Below are 16,434 nucleotides of genomic sequence, written 5' to 3' on the forward strand. Positions count from 1 at the left end.
GAAAAGCAACTGAGATATGAATGCTTTACCAAATCCCTTAGCTCAGGTTTTCCAATTCTACTTCAGGGCTGTCATGTCTCCTCCTTTTAAGAGTTGCCAAGAAATTCACCACACACTTTCCATAGGGGCACCTGGCTGGCTCAGTCCATTAAAAGGCTTCGTTAAGGGAATCCCTGGGTGGCTCAGCGGTTTAGTACCTGCCTTTGGCACAGGGCGAGATCCTGGAGTCCCGGGATCGAGTCCCACGTCAGGCTCCCTGCATGGAGCCTGCTTCTCTCTCTGCCTGTGTCTCTGCCTCTCTCTCTCTCCTCTGTGTCTTTCATGAATAAATAAATAAGATCTTATAAAAATAAGGCTTCTTTAGCTCAGGTCAGGATTCAGGGGCCTTGGGGTTGCCCTGCCTCCAGCTCTCTGCTCAGCAGGGAGTCTACTTCTCCCCCTTCCTCTGTCTCCACCCCCATTTGTGTTCTCTCACACTCAAATAAATAAAAATCTTTTAAAAACAACCAACAGTTTTTCATAACTGTTTATTCATTCCTTTGGATATCTCTTCCCTTGCAGTCCACTCTATCTACCGAGGAAAACTGAATTTATGTCGTAATTAAACTATGATGAGAATTTGAGGGCTCCAGTGTGTTGAGGATGATCTGGGCCATAGTCTACTAAAAATCCCTGACCTGGGAGAACCACCTCAAAGGGACCACAAAATTAAATCAGAAACGTGTACTGAAAACCTGTATTCTGGCATTGTGGGAGTCAGTGAGGGAACAACAAACATGACATTGCGGTGTTCATGGAGTAGAGGCGAGTTTAATGCCACATTTAGGGTGAGCACAAAGGGCCTACGGAGTCATGTAAAAATAAGGGTAGTGACTCAGGGATGGATGCACAGGAAGAAGCAATATCAAAGCTAAAACTTAACGAGTAGGGGTTAGCCAGTGAGAGGGAGAGAAGCACATTCCAAAAAGAAGGGATAGTGTATCAGTGAGGATCCAAACAAGAGACAAACCACTTAGTAATTTCAACAGGGAACGTTTAATATAAAAAATGATGAACTATAACAGGAGATCAACTATAAAGATGAGAAAAGAAATCCAAATACCCTAAGGTGCAAGATTACCCAAGAAAGGTTACCCAAATGGGTAAATCCCAAGGCTGGGATTCAGGTCTCATTGAAGGAGATGTCGGAACTGCAGTCAGAGTTGCCCGGCCAAAGCTAGTCCGTGCTACAAAGCATGCAAACAGGAACTACCCTTCAGGAGTGCAGGGAGTCCTGTCTGATAAATGGATGTATAGGGAGGGTCAGGGAACAATGAGCCCACCGACAAGCAGAGCAGTGCAAGGCCTCCAGTGTATCATATGCACATGCAGAAGGATGCAACAAACCCCGTAGGGATACAGCAGAGTTAAGACTAAGGACTGGATGCAGAGAGTGAGTAGGGTGTCAACAGCATTTGCTAGGGGCATGGTATCCATTTTAGAAAGGTCACTGGCTGAGGCCCGGACTGCATGCTCTGGAGTGCACAGCTGGGAAGAGTACTTCTGATGCTGGTGAAGCGGGGTTAGCAAGGGAGGAAGAGAAAGGAAGGAGATAGGAAGAAGAGAAGAAGAAGGAAAGGAGGAGGAGAAGGAGACAGAGAACACAAAGACGATGAAGATGAAGATGAAAGAAGACGAAGAAGAAGAAGAAGGGAAGCAAACCGGAACATGGGCCAGGGCCAGTGCTCAATCTCCAGGCTAACAGGAACAACCCTCTGGGACACAAATGAGTTGAGGTTGGTAATTGGATGCGCAGAGGAAGTCAGACATACAGGACTCAAACTTCTCTGCCATCCATCGTGCTTCAATCACACCTTCTTTAGCAACTTTGGACCCCCCCTCCCAAGTTACCTCTTCTGTGGTACTGTCTTCAGACTTCTCTGTCCCACCTTCTCATTACTATCTCATCATCATTTAGTAATTCTTTATATTTACTTCCACTGTTTAAAATACTATGTCATATCTGTCTTCCGATTGGACCCAGACTAATATAGAGGCCAGGGAGTTGCACTCTTTGGATTTGTCTTCTAGAGGATCTACCATAGAGAGCACAGTTGAACTGCAGCTCAAAATGTAGACAGCTGCTACATTTTCATATCCACCGTAGCACTCACACCAAGGCCTTGTGTCTCTGCTAGGCTGTGTCCAGCCAATGACTTAGCACAGAAGGAATACAAGTCATTTCTGTCTCCCGTAGGACCCCTCTACAGGCAAGCTTCTGATGGGGACTCAAGATCAGAAAACCCCGAGGGCCTGTGCTCTGATTCTCCAACAGGGGCTTGCCCTGAGATCCACGGTACAACTTTTCCCCACCACTGACACCATGAATAGCATAGGGTCTACTGGATCCTGCGACCAAAGCAGTGAGGACTCCTAAGCACAGCCTGCACCTGCTGCACAATTCATCTGCTCTGAGACCACTGAAGTCTTGCATTCCTTAGTTTCACCAAGGTGTATGGATGAAACGAGTACTCAATGTAGGACAAGGTTTCCCAACCTTGTACCATGGACATGGTGGATTGTTGTGGAGGCCTCTCTTGGGTATGTTTACCAGCACTCCTGACATCGACCCACTAGATGCCAGCAACATCCTCAGTTGTGAGGATCGGAAATGTCTCCAGACGAATCTATTGTTAGCAGTGTCTATAGCTAATAATACTGCATTGTATACTTAAACTTTGCTAAGAGGGTAGAGCTTATGTTAAGTGTTCTTACCAATTAATTAATTAATTAATTAATGAGACCAGGAAGAGACTTTGGGAGGTGATGGGTAGGACTATGGCTTTAAGGCATTGATGATTTCACAGAGGTCTATACTTATCCACAAACTCACTGAATTCGATACATTAAGTATGTACAGCTTTTGACATGTCAAAAAACAGGTCTCCAGACACTGCCAAATGCTCCCTGAGGAGCAGAATTCTTCTCCCACCACCCCACCCCCAACGCATTGAGAATTAGTGGCGTAAAATATGCTACCTCCAGAACCCAAAGAGGTCTCCCAGTTTCTGTCTTTGTGAAAAGGTATTCAAAATGTGGCAATTTTTCTTTCACTCCTGCGAGAATATCCTGGCATGCCCACTGGATGCCTCAAAACTTCACGGATATGTCAATTCATGCCGTCTTACCAAGGGCCCAAAGCGTTATAGCCTCTTACTGATCCTCATGTCAAATTAGCATGGTGTCAATATGATAGGCCAATGAGATATTCTGGGGATGTTCAAATGGTCTAGCTCCATGAGTTAATAAAACGCTGAGGCAAATTAAATGAATGAACACTTTGCCTATACTCTATGAATATGAACTATTTCTGATTCACTAGCGGACTAGAAAAGAATGCATTTGCCAAATCAGTGGTGACACATACCATGTACCTGATGTCTTATCAATCTGTTCTGGAAGCAATAAGAGGCGCACAATAACTATGACTGGAATTACTCTTTGTTTAAGTTGACAGTAACTACAGATATTTGCCACAATCTATCCTGTCTCTGAATGGGCCAGACTAGTGAATCAAGCAGAAATGTGATAGAGCTCACCAGCCTTTCATCCTTTAGCACTATCCCACTGCACCTCTGCTAGGATGCAGGGTTGTTTTTGGTATACCCTACCAAATGAAGGCTTGGAGACAGTTTCAGAGGTTTCTGCTTGGACTCTCTAAATTTTTTTTTCTCAGTTATATTTCCTTATTCAGGAGAGACACAGAAAGAAAGGCAGAGACATAGGCAGAGGGAGAAGCAGGCTCCCTGCTGGGAGCCCTATGTGGGGCTCAATTCCCAGACTCTGGCATCAAGCTCTGAGCTAAAAAAGAAAAAACTCACAATTTCAACAAGAAACACTTTTAGCTACTGTAAAATCATACAGAAAAAAAAAAACTATTGCAAATGACATCAATCTATATTACAAAGGATTCTGAATTATACTATACAATGTTCTTCACCATGTCCTGTCAGAGTAATTGTTTTCTACCTAACCGATCACATGCTGACATTTTTCACTATACTTATAAATACTCTTCTTATTAAGTTAAACTTTCCGCCTTGAGAAATTGTTACCACTCTCGACCAAATACTAAGATTCACAAAAAAAAACCTTACCTTTTAGCGTAGTCAACTGCATTTATATTTGCTTTTTCTACTAAAAATGCCACCATTTTCTCTTTTTTTTCATTTATAGCAAGTAAAAGCGGTGTGAGGCCATCCTGTAGGAGTGCAAACAAAATTTATAATTTACAAAATTACATATTTGGATAATGAATCGTAAAAATTCTGAACGATCCTGTAACTTAAACATGTAACATAGAAAGTAAATAAAATTAGCCCTTTCGTTCTCAGCCCTCCATGGTTTCACCAGCTGCTCCTTCTTTTTAAAATACTGCTTTCTCACGGAGCGTGGGTGGCTCAGTTGGTCAAGCATCTGCCTTCAGCTCATCAGCTCAGGTCATGATCCCAGGGTCTCAGGATGGAGTCCCACCTTGGGCTCCCTCTGCAGCAAAGAGTTAGCTTCTCCCTCTCCTTCTGCCCCTCCCCTCCACTCGTGCTCTCTCTCCTGCTTGCTCACTCTCTGTCTCTCTCAAAAACATAAAGTCTTTTTAAAAACTAAAATAAAAATAATAAAATAGACCTCCTCTTCCTCTTCAACAGATTACCTGCAGTCATTCCACAAACTCGCTTCAAACATTGCCTGGCTCCAAGAATCTTTGCTTCGCTCACAATATATATCATGGTATACCCTAGTTATTTTCTTCTGCACCATCTAAACCAAAAGATTCTAGAGGGGAGGGGTTATTTTTTATCTCTGTATCTCCACTCTCTAAAACACAGTAGTAAATATTTAAAGTATCGTTACTGATTTTAATGGATATCTCCGGAGTAGTGTTTCTTCAATTATATTCCAAAGAACACATGATTTGCAAGAGATACTGTCCCCCAAAAGAAAGATTCAATGATCATCTATGTTTGTGAAACATTACAAAACTGCACTATACATCTAGCACAAATGAACCCCATTTACATTTGCTTATCCCCATTTGACAATTCCTTCTTTTGTAGCAAACATTAATACTTGAGAAACAAGAGTTCCCAGGGATATAGTTTTAAGAACTTTCCAATAAAGGTAAGGGTTTTCTCCAGGTTGTACAAACTTGCTGGATTCTCATCTATCAATGGTATGGGGATCCCAGATGTCAACATAAAACACTCCAGCTCCAAATGAGTCACTAAGGAGATGGACTCTGAATGAAAAGAGCTAGGTTTCAGGGCAGCTGGGTTGTGCAGGCAGTTGAGGGACGCTTGGTTTTGTCTCAGGTGTGATCTCAGGGTCGTGGGATCCAGCCCCACATTGGATTCGGGGCTCCCCTGGCACTGAGCACCAAGTCTGTTTAAGACACTCTCTCTCCCTCTCCCTCTCCACCTCCCCCACCCCCACAAGCCTGTGCATGTGTGTGCTGTCTCTCTAAAATGCATAAAGAAACCTTTTAAAAATTAAAAAGAAAAGTAAATAAATAAAAATAAAAGAAAGAAGCTTCAAATGAATTTTGACCACTTAATACTAAATAATCTTTGGTTAAGGTGGGCCCACAATGAGATGAGCACTCGGTGTTATTCTTTATGTGGGCAAATTGAACTCCAATAAAAAATTGTGGGTTTTTTTGTTTAAAATAAAAAATAAGAACAATAAAATATTAAAAATAAATAACTAAATAAATAGTCCTTGGACTTTCTCCTATTATACCATGATAAAGTTTTTTCTTAACTGTTAGAAAGCTCAGTATGAGATTTTTCTCATTTTTACCCTTTTATTCAAATTCAGTTCCATATAACATACTATTAGTTTCAGAGGTAGAAGTCAGTGGTTCCTCAGTCTTATGTAACACCCAGGACTCATTCCATCATGTGCCCTCCTTAATGTCCATCACCCAGTTATCCCATCCTTCCACTCCACCCCTCCAGTGACCTTCAGTTTGGCTCCTATGATTAAGAGTCTCTTAGGCTTTGTCTCCCTCAGTCTCTCTGGTTTAAGTTTTTCTCTTCTTCCCCTTCTCCTCTGTCTTGTTTCTTAAGTTCCACATATGAATGAGATCATATGATAATTGTCTTTCTCTGACTGACTCAGGGTATTACGCTAAGTGAAATATGTCAATGAGATTTTATTCTCAACTATACTCATTCTGAGAACCTAATGCACATCTACTTCTAAAAAAACCGGTTTGTATTCTAGTTTCTATTATCATTGCTATTTTTGATTATTTATAATTTAGACTAAGTGTAAATCAGAAATAAAAATGTCATGACTTACCAATAAAAATTCTAATACTAGATGAGCACTGGGTGTTTACATGTTGGGAAACTGAGATTAAGTAAAAACTATTAATCACAAATTCTAATACTGCTTTATACGGATTATTTTTAGTATAATAAAAGCTACTATGTAAATTGAGTATTTAGGGAATAATACCAAGGAGAAAGAGAATACTGTCTGGAATATGCATAATCTATCCAAGCAGAACCAGGATTAACCTCACATGGCTTGCAGATATTCCAAAAGGTACATGATTACTGTACATATATAGAAAAAATGTTTGTAAAAAAAACGACTTTCAATTCCTAACTTAGAAAATTCATCCCGAGGCACCTGGGTGACTCAGAGGGTGAACATCATGATCCCAGGGTCCTGGGATCGAGCCCATATCAGGGTCCCCATAGAGAACCTGCTTCCCCCTGTGCCTAGCTCTCTGCCTCTCTCTGTGTGTCTCTCATCAATTACTGAATAAAGTAATGAAAAAAATAAGGTGACAAAGAAACAGAAAATTCAATCCCAATCCTAAGAAATTAACATAAAATACAAAATATATATTATAAATTAATATGGAGTGTCTTGAAAATCTTGAAATCTTTGTCAACATATACCATAAAACAGTAATTGTAAACTCAATGGTTATGGAGGCAAAGCAGGTGACACGAGTCAGTGAAGACCCTAGGCGGGGACACGAGCAAACTGGAGACACACGCCTCCTATAAAGGGACAGCCTCTGCACAGCATACCAAACAGCAGCATGGGCTCAAGGTACCAGAAGTGATCTGTAAGAAAAGCTCAAAATCCAGAGTTCTACATGCGTGCCATAATTTTAAGTGTTAGCTCAACTGACAGTGGAAACTAAATACATCCAGGGGCTACATTTAGTCTATAGCCTACTTGTGTTTTTCTATTTGCTGTGACTGTTTCCAATGGCCGTGCGTAAAACAAATACTTGGACATCAAACCTTTCCTAAAGCATCAGGATCATGTTTTACCAACAAATTAGGCCCCACCTTCTAAGGAAAATTGCTGTGAAGACTCATTAACACCTACTGTCAGAATTTTCCAATGCTTGTTTCAACTACAATCTATTTGTATTTACTTCCCTCACATTGCTAACCGAACAGACAGGAGTTCAGAGGAATGCTGAAGCAAAGTTATTAAAACAATTACCATCTGTATTGTCACTAACTACATGCTGAATGTTTAACACAGTAGTGATTATGCACTATGCCAGGGCCCTATGAATTTGAAAGACATCCTAAGATAGTCTATCCCACAGCTTCAACTAAAAAAGAAGGTTCACGGATTTCTACTGCTGCAATTGGGAAAACCCTGCTTGTAATAATCAGAATGGTAGCAAAACACGTAAAATCTTTAAAGGGTCAGACTCTACTTATTAAAAGACTACTCATAAAGACTTCCCATCTGGGTGCCGGTGAATGACTGATAGTTGGAAGAAAAGGTAATTATTTTTCAAGCCAACAGAGATGACCAATAATTTTCATCTGTAATTCTCAAAGAGATACAGACAGATGAAAGGCTAATGTTGGAGAGAGTGGAAGGAAGTAGCCAGTATCCAACTTCAGTTAAATCTCTTCCAGAGATTTAATATTTTTACATCTCTAAATTTGTATATGTATACCTACCCATTCAGTAGTTGTTAGCCAAGAGTTGTAACAGAATCTCAAAACCCTATTTCCAAATTTCTGCGTACACACGTTATTGGATTCACTCCATCGAAATCTTCACGGGACAGTTTAGGCTTGTAAATTCTTTTAAATTCCCTAGTTGACTGTGATTCACCAGCACAAGTCTAGCTGAGAAGTAGTACAGTACACAACCATGCCAGTCTCCTCTTTCACCTATGTGGCCAATTCTCCCTATCACTTGAGGATTCAGCCAAAAACAGAAATGAGTCACTTATCAAACCTGCATTCAATTTCCATGGCTAGAGGTAGAACAAGGACTAGTAAACTCAAAATGCAACTTGATTCCATTATTTACACACTCCTTACATCCTTCCCATCAAGACATTCTAGATTTGCAAGCAGAGTTTAGACTCGTATCTAAGTGGCTATAGCTGCAAAATACTATACTGTGTTCTTTCCTCTGCTTGTCCACTTTTTGTTTTTTTTTTAAGATTTCTATTGATTTATTCATGAGAGATGAAAGAGAGAGAGAGAGAGAGAAAGAGAGAGAGACAGGCAGAGACACAGGCAGAGGGAGAAGCAGGCTCCTCCATTCAAGGAGTGCCATGTGGGACTCGATTCGGAGACCACGGGATCATGCCCTGAGCCGAAGGCATATGCTCAATCACTGAGCCACACAGGCGTCCCTTTTTGTGCCCATTCAACCACCTGTTTACTGCCAATCTGATGTCCTTAGAGTCCTCCTAGAATTGATCTCTATATAAGTTTACAACACACTCACTGGTTCGTAAAGTAAGAATTATTATCCCTGAAAATTGAAGACTCCTTACCTAAACATAAACACTAAGAAAAACAAACACAATCCCAAAACCTTGTCTTGATATTTCCCCTCACTTGCCAAATTTCTAAATCGCTCTGCATGTTCCTGACTGCTTTCTCCTTTGCCCCTCTTTTGTCCCTCTTAAGTCAAGGCTGATAAAAGACAAACTCTGACCGTGTTAATCAATCACTTTTTGATCAAATAGGAACTTCTCAACAGCAGCAAGATTTGATATTGTAAAATACACTTGTTTTGTGTTTTAAGACAAAGCCTATTTCCAAGGCAAATTTTGCTTTCCTCTGTTGTTTGACACTAAATAAGAAAACAAACTGGGTGAGAAAACATTTTTGAAAATAAAGTTTCAGAACACATTCTGTGTTCTCATAAATATTTGCCATAAATACATAAAAGAAACTTGCCTTCTCTAATGCTTCTTTAGAGGTATCATTATTTAGGGGCAACTGAGTGGCTCAGTCCGTTGAGCATCTGACTCTTGGTCTTAACTCAGGTGATGATCAGAGTTATAAGATCCAGCGCTGCGACAGACTCAGCGCAAAGTCTACTTCAGATTCTTACTCTCTTTCTTTTCCCTCTGCCCCCACAACACCCCCTGCTTGTACATGCTCACTCCCCCGCAAAAAATAAAATCTCACGGCTGAGTAATATTCCATTGTGGACATATACCACAGATTACTCAACAATTAGAAACAAAAAATACCCACCATCTGCTTCAACATGGATGCAACTGGAGGGTATTATGCTGAGTGAAGTAAGGCAATCGGAGAAGGACAAACATTACATGGTCTCATTCATACGGGGAATAGAAAAGAGTGAAAGGGAATAAAGGGGAAAGCAGAGAAAACGAGTGGGAAATATCAGTGAGGGGGACAGAACATGAGAGACTCCTAACTCTGGGAACCAAACAAGGGATGGTGGAAAGGGAGGTGGGTGGGGGGTTGGGGTGACTGGGTGACGGGCACCAAGGGGGGGGCACTTGACGGGATGAGCACTGGGTCCTGTGCTCTTTCTTGGCAAACTGAACTCCAACTAAAAAAATTTAAAAAGAAAAAACTAAAAGATAAAATAAGTACATAAACCCCAGAGTGTGAGGTGAAAAAATAAATAAATAAAAAAGCTTAATTAAAAAAAGGAAGGCAGGAAGGAAGAAGTATTATGGTAAGCCTGGGGGGCTCAGTGGGTCAAGCATCTCTCTCTGGTTATGGTCACGATCCCACTCCTGACATCAAGCCCCGTGCATCAGGCTACCTGGCTCAGTGGGAAGGCCGTTTCTTTCCCTACCTCTGCCTTTCCTCCCTACTCTTGTTTGCTCTCTCTCATATAAATACAATCTTCAAAAATAAAAAGTTTTGTTATTTAAAGCAAAAGCTTAGACAGTTATTTCAAAATATTTTCATCCAGGAAATGTTTGAGCTTCCAAATATGAAAAATCGACCCTATCTATGACACACAACAGTGTTTCTGCAAGGGCAGCGACTGAAGGTAATGCATGTCAAAGAAAGCACAGGGAGACTGGCAAGTGTGGTCATCACCAGCTCCCCATGCACACCTACCACCCCACTGAGGAAATACATAGGCTGAGCAGGAGCTACTCTCCGGAATGGGAGGCCTCACCGTGGTACATGGCTGGCAGAGTGGCTACCAGCACAAGCAGATACCACCTGTAGGATGTCATGACCTGATCCCCCTGCTCTCATCTTCTGAACCTTAGGGCCTAGAGTGCCCAAGGCCTATTACAACCTGCTGCTTTCTCCTCCCATTTACATTCACCCAAGCTACTCCTCTGGGTCACGGTCTCCTACTCATCCCCAGAAGCATCCATTTCCTAAGCCCCTGCACACCTTTCGGCCTCCATCAACACCACACTCCCCTCTAGGCCTTCAATCCTTTGTGGGCTCTGAGGGCACCATCTACTCCCAGGCACAAAGGGGAAGATTTTCTTTCTGGGGTGGAAGGGTAGCTAGCAGACAGAATGTTTCCTTACTATATGCATTACTTTTCTCTTTCCCTCCCTCTGCCTTGGTTTTGGAGTTGTTTCCATGATGACAGGACCTGCTGTATAAAATTCAGTGTCGATGTCTTCATATATATATGTGCTATAGTACAAATATATCTACATATACATGTTGAAAAACCTTTTGCAGCTACATTTATTTATTTATTTACTGATTGATTTACTGATTGATTTACTGATTTATTTATTTATTTATTTATTTATTTATTTATTTATAATGTGAAATACGTTGTAAAAAAAACTTGACCTGTACCTTGTTTTTGGCCTCTATATCTCCTTTATTCAAAAGCAGCTTGCGTGCTATTGAGATATTTCCCTCATAGGCCGCATAATGGAGAGCGGTGTTGTCCTTGAAATCCTTAGTATTTACATCAGCACCTTTTCTGAGAAGAATATCTACACATGCCTCTTCTTGGCATTGTACAGCCTGTCAGCATTATAACGAGAAACAGAATGTAAATTCTGGGAACTGAAAGGAAACATGCCACAAGTTTCACCAATGAGTTATGTTTAATTGCAACAAATGTTCATTCCAAGGACTTCAATCCAATCCACCTCAGGCAGACATAGGTGTGACCACCCACCTTCACGAGAGCTGTCCTGTTTTCTCCATCACGGAGGTTTAGCTGGCATTGAGAAAGTACCAGGATCTTCACCATATCTACACTCCCAATGGCACACGCCAAGTGGAGAGCCGTCCTGTGAGCATGAAAGGACTTGTCAGGAAATTACAGTGTACCTTTCCAAAACATTCAAATTAATTCACAGAATTGTAAATGTTAAATACTGTATTATTCTCATGACTCCAAAACAAAGATTTAGTTTTCTTTGGAAGAAAGTACAATATTTATTAGTGATTCTTCACCGCTCTATTAAAAGAGCAGCCTATCTGTTTAGGAAGAGCATGACCTCAGGAGGCAGCTCAACCTGGGTTTGATTCCCACTTTAACTCTGTCGCTTCACAGTGACCATTTAGCCTTATCGCAATTTCCTCATCCACAAAATGGGCATAAAAATAGTTGTCTCAGGTCGCCTGTCTGGCTCACTCTGAAGAGCATGTCACTCGATCTCGGGAGCCAGGGGTTCGAGACCCCTGTTGGTTATAGAGGTTACAAAACAATAGTAATAATAAATAAAATAAAAGGTACTTATCTCACAAGACCTCTTGTCGTGATCCTTAAATGAGGATCCATGCAAAGTTTTAGAATACTAGTTCCTAGCACAAATATTATTATAGCTATTACTACAACTTACAAAGACCCACTACAATTAGGGAAAACAATCCAATTATGCCCACTTTGCAGCTACGTTTAAGGATGAGCAAGAATACTCTATTTCAATGATTCCAAGATGCTCATTTTGTCACCTTTTAATATCTCTGACATCGGAATCCAATTTCTAATTCAAAATGTCTTAAAACTATAACTGGCATGATTTCTAAAAATTTCTTCTTGGTACATAAATAGTGGGGCATCATACAATCTACGGTGTGTCTTAAGTGAAATAATAGTGACATATACAACAGGTCTGTTGCACTTCTAGTCCTATGCTTGGAATTACATTGTTCAAGAGCTAAAATAATTTTCAGTAGTTGAAAGCATTATGAGAAGAGAGGACTAAAAGAACAAAAGAATGTTTTTAAAGCAACCCTTACTTTAAGTTTCAAGGGATTTTAAGTCAAAAGAAACTCAGGATTCAAATAAACGGGGAGAGTTCTTTTATTTTTGGGGGGGTGGTGGGAAGCTCATTTTACTAAGCATTTTAATTAATAGAAAATGTTTAGATTCATAGAAATCAAGTATTTTCAATTACCAATATTAGTATTTAGTATTATTGCAATGTCAAAAGGGCAGGTAAAGGTAATCTTTTACAATTTCTGATTCAGAAATGTTTTCCTTTGACAGGAAGTTCCAAGGAAAAGCTTCACGTGAGATTAAGTCCTAATACTTCCATTTAAAATTTCTCACCTAGGGGCACCCGGGTGGCTCAGTTGACTGAGTGTCCAACTTTTGGTTTTAGCTCCGGATGATCTCACGGTCATGAAGACAGACGCCCACATTAGGCTCCATGCTCAGGGTGGATTTTGCTTGAGATCCACGCTTTCCTTCTATTCCTCCCCTCCCATGACCTTCTCTTTTTCTTTTTACAATAAATACATCTTTTATCATTTACAAAATAAAATAAAATCTCTCATCTTAGGAGTGCCTGGCTTGCTCAGTCTGTAGAGCATGTGTCCTTAAATGTCCAGCCCCATGATGGGTAGAGAGATTACTTAAAAATGAAAGCCTTAAAACCTAAATACATAAAATTTCTCATCTTGCTCATACTGGGCAACATGGAGTCTTCTTTTTTAAGATTTTATTTATTCATGAGAGACACAGACAGAAAGCACAGACATAGGGAGAAGCAGGTGCCTCACGGGGAGACCAATGTGGGACTCGATCCCAGAACTCTGGGATCACTCTCTGAGCCAAAGACAGATGCTCAACCACTGAGTCACCCAGGAGTCCCTGAAGTCTTGTTAAAATTGAAAAGATCCTGAGTAGACTATGTCTGCTACATAACTTGTGTTCAGGTTTGTCTGAGAAATAAATGGACTGAAAGAATACATAAATTTATTTGGAGAATATAAATAATAGTGAAAGGGAATAGAAGGGAAGGGGAAAAAATGGGTAGGAAATATCAGAAAGGGAGACAGAACATGAAGACTCCTACCGCTGGGAAACAAACTAGGGGTGGTGGAAGGGGAGGAGGGTGGGGGTGAATGGGTGACGGGCACTGAGGGGGGCACTTGACGGGATGAGCACTGGGTGTTATTCTGTATGTTGGCAAATTGAACACCAATAAAAAATAAATTTATTATTAAAAAATTCATTTGGAGAGCTCTGTAGTTTTTAAAGATTTATCTATTTCTTGGAAAAAGAGAGAATGCAGGAGTGCGGTGAAGGGCAGAGGGGCAGAGAGATAGGGAGACAATCTCAAGCAGCCTCCCCATTGAACATGGAGCCCAACAGGGTGCTCAACCCCACAATCCTAACATCATGACCAGAGCCAAAATCAAGAGTCTGATGCTCAACAAACAGCCACCAAGGCACCAAGAAAGTTCAATATTTTTAAAGAAAACTTTTGTGAAGTAAACTAATATTTTTGAAATAGCAATAAAATGTGTATTTGCTATTTTTTAATTTTTTTTCAGAAGAGGGATACAACAAAAATTCTATAAGGTTTTGCAATACCATTTGTATTTTTTATTTTTTATTTTTATAAGGATTTAACCAAAATAAAATCATTAACCGTTCACTTATTAGATGTTATAAAGCTGCACATAATAAAAACATATGTATAGGTCATCCCCCGTGGCGCAGCGGTTGAGCACCGCCTGCAGCCTGGGGTGTGATCCTGGAGACCCAGGATCGAGTCCCACGTCGGGTTCCCTGTAATGGAGCCTGCTTCTCCCTCTGCCTGTGTCTCTGCCTCTCTCTCTGTGTGTGTCTCTCGTGAATAAATAAATAAAATCCTTAAAAAAATAAATAAAAATAAATAAAACCGTATGTATATATTTAATGTATGCGTAATACAACCTACAATACAGATAAAAATATTCCCCTTAGTTCTGAAGAGGCTAAAGGTTGTTAGAAAATACCAATCCTCTCCCATCAATTTTTTTTGAATAGGAAGAGGGGCGCTTAGGTGACTCAGTTAGGCATCTGCCTTTGGCTCAAGTGTAGGGGTCCTGGGATCGAGCCCTACATCATCAGGCTCCCTGCTCCATGGGTTTCTGCTTGTTGTCCCCCTGCCCCTCCCTGCTGCTTGTTTGCCTGGTCTCTCTCTCAAATGAATCGATAAAATCTCTTTAAAGTAAATAAGTAGAAACTATTTTTTGTCTACACAAGATTCATATTCTTGTTCTCCTGGATTAGTTCATTGATAATAAACCTTTCTTAGAATTTTTATGTATCTTTCCTATAGAAATCACAGATTTTAAGAAAATGAAAAATCCACTTAGAATCCAAATGTTTGAAGATAACTAATTTTATATTTGCACATCTTTTTGGCTAACTCAAAACCATTGTCTGCTTATATGTATGTATCATCAAAACAATTTTTCACTCATTTAATGATCCAAAGTACAGCTTTGCATGTTAATGTGTATCAATTATCTCTGCCACATTCAGTGGTCACATAGTAGTCCAGCCTCTGGATACACTGCCATTTACAAATACAGGCCATTAAGTGACTCCTTAATACACTGCTATTGTAAATAGTGCTGAGAATAGCATATTGTATATTATTTATTTCTAATTATTTCCTAAAGATATTTTACATCAATAAGCTTCATGGCTCAAGGAAATACTTATTTTTCAATGTGGTACATAACCACCAAACTATCTGAAAAGTCCAAAACAACTTAAATTTTAAGTAGTATAAGTAACATCATTCCTTATCTTCACAAAGCTTGAGATGGAAAATGGGATTTTATGCCTCTTTTTAAAATATTTTATTTATTTGAAATTAAGAACACCAGCAGAGGGGAGGGGGAAAGAGAAAAGCAGACTCTCCACTGAGCAGGGAGCCTCACCAGGGGCTAAGCTCCAGGACCCAGAGATCATGACCCTGAGAGGAGGTCAGAAGAGGCCAACTGACTCAGCCATCCAGGGGCCCCTATCTCATTCCTGTAATAACTTCCCTGTAAAACGAAGATGTTCTTTTTCTCCAAAACATATGTTGTAAATATTTTGCAAGTACATTCTCTTTTATTTTGCTAATATTACTTTCTGATTCAGAGGCGTTTTTTTTTGTGTCTGTGGCTGAATCAAACTCCAGAATTTTTGCTTTTAATGTCATGAGCCCCTCTACTGCTCGCCCCGACTCCTCCCGCCCGCCTCAAAAGCCCTGTTACCTGTTCTTCCTGTCCCTTTTATTTAAGTCATGTAAACCAAAAACCAGCAACTGCTGTATCTCCTGCATTTTTTCTGTATCGCCCTCAATCACAGCTCTGTGGATTCCCCGGAGATCTTGATATCTGATGTGGTATCCGGGACCGGGGCTGTGGAAGCTGTCAACAGTCATAGTCATAGGCGGCGACCTGACCCTCAGAGGCCTGAGGTTGAAGCCGAAGCGCAGCAGGCCCCACCCATTCCGCGCTGTAGATCTCTTTTTCATAATGAAGCCGACAGGCTTCAGTGACACAGGTTTCACCGCCTCTAGTGCGATACACTCCCGCGCCAGCAATAAGGCAAGTGGGCCTCGCCTCAATGTCTCAGGGACTAAGCCCAACGACTTAGAATCTTCCTACGCAGAACCAGTGTAACCTAGCAACGCTGCTAAATGCGAATGCGCCTGCGCACCTCAGAAGCTGGCATCCCTGCGCATGCGCACAGAGGGCAGTGGCCAAGGGTGCCCAAAGCATATATGCGAGGAGGCCCAAGCCTCTCAAATCTCTGAGATCCCCTGTGAGCTGGCTGGCTTCCCTTTAGAAGTTGGTGGGATGACTGAGAATTTGGGGACATTTGCAAAATCCTCTGGGGTGTGGAAATGTAGTCTTCTGGGCCTGTGAGTGGCTCAGTGGTTGAGCATCTGCCTTTGGCTTCGGT

At 40.9% G+C, this 16,434-nt stretch overlaps 1 protein-coding gene across 1 annotated transcript in view; it reads right to left on the reverse strand.

Annotated features, from left to right (window-relative positions):
• The window catches only part of LOC144309890 (ankyrin repeat domain-containing protein 26-like), a 144,449-nt gene that overhangs the window by 121,047 nt on the left and 6,968 nt on the right, over positions 1-16,434 (reverse strand). Inside the window, exons 2-5 of the mRNA XM_077890860.1 lie at positions 15,741-16,132; positions 11,425-11,539; positions 11,094-11,267; positions 4,137-4,240 (exon numbers count right to left, since the gene is read on the reverse strand). Coding sequence (XP_077746986.1) covers positions 4,137-4,240; positions 11,094-11,267; positions 11,425-11,539; positions 15,741-16,132 — 785 coding nt within the window. The remainder of the gene's footprint in view (positions 1-4,136; positions 4,241-11,093; positions 11,268-11,424; positions 11,540-15,740; positions 16,133-16,434) is intronic.

Source organism: Canis aureus, unplaced genomic scaffold (assembly GCF_053574225.1).
Source record: "Canis aureus isolate CA01 unplaced genomic scaffold, VMU_Caureus_v.1.0 ptg000239l_RagTag, whole genome shotgun sequence".
Classification (NCBI taxonomy): Eukaryota; Metazoa; Chordata; class Mammalia; order Carnivora; family Canidae; genus Canis; species Canis aureus.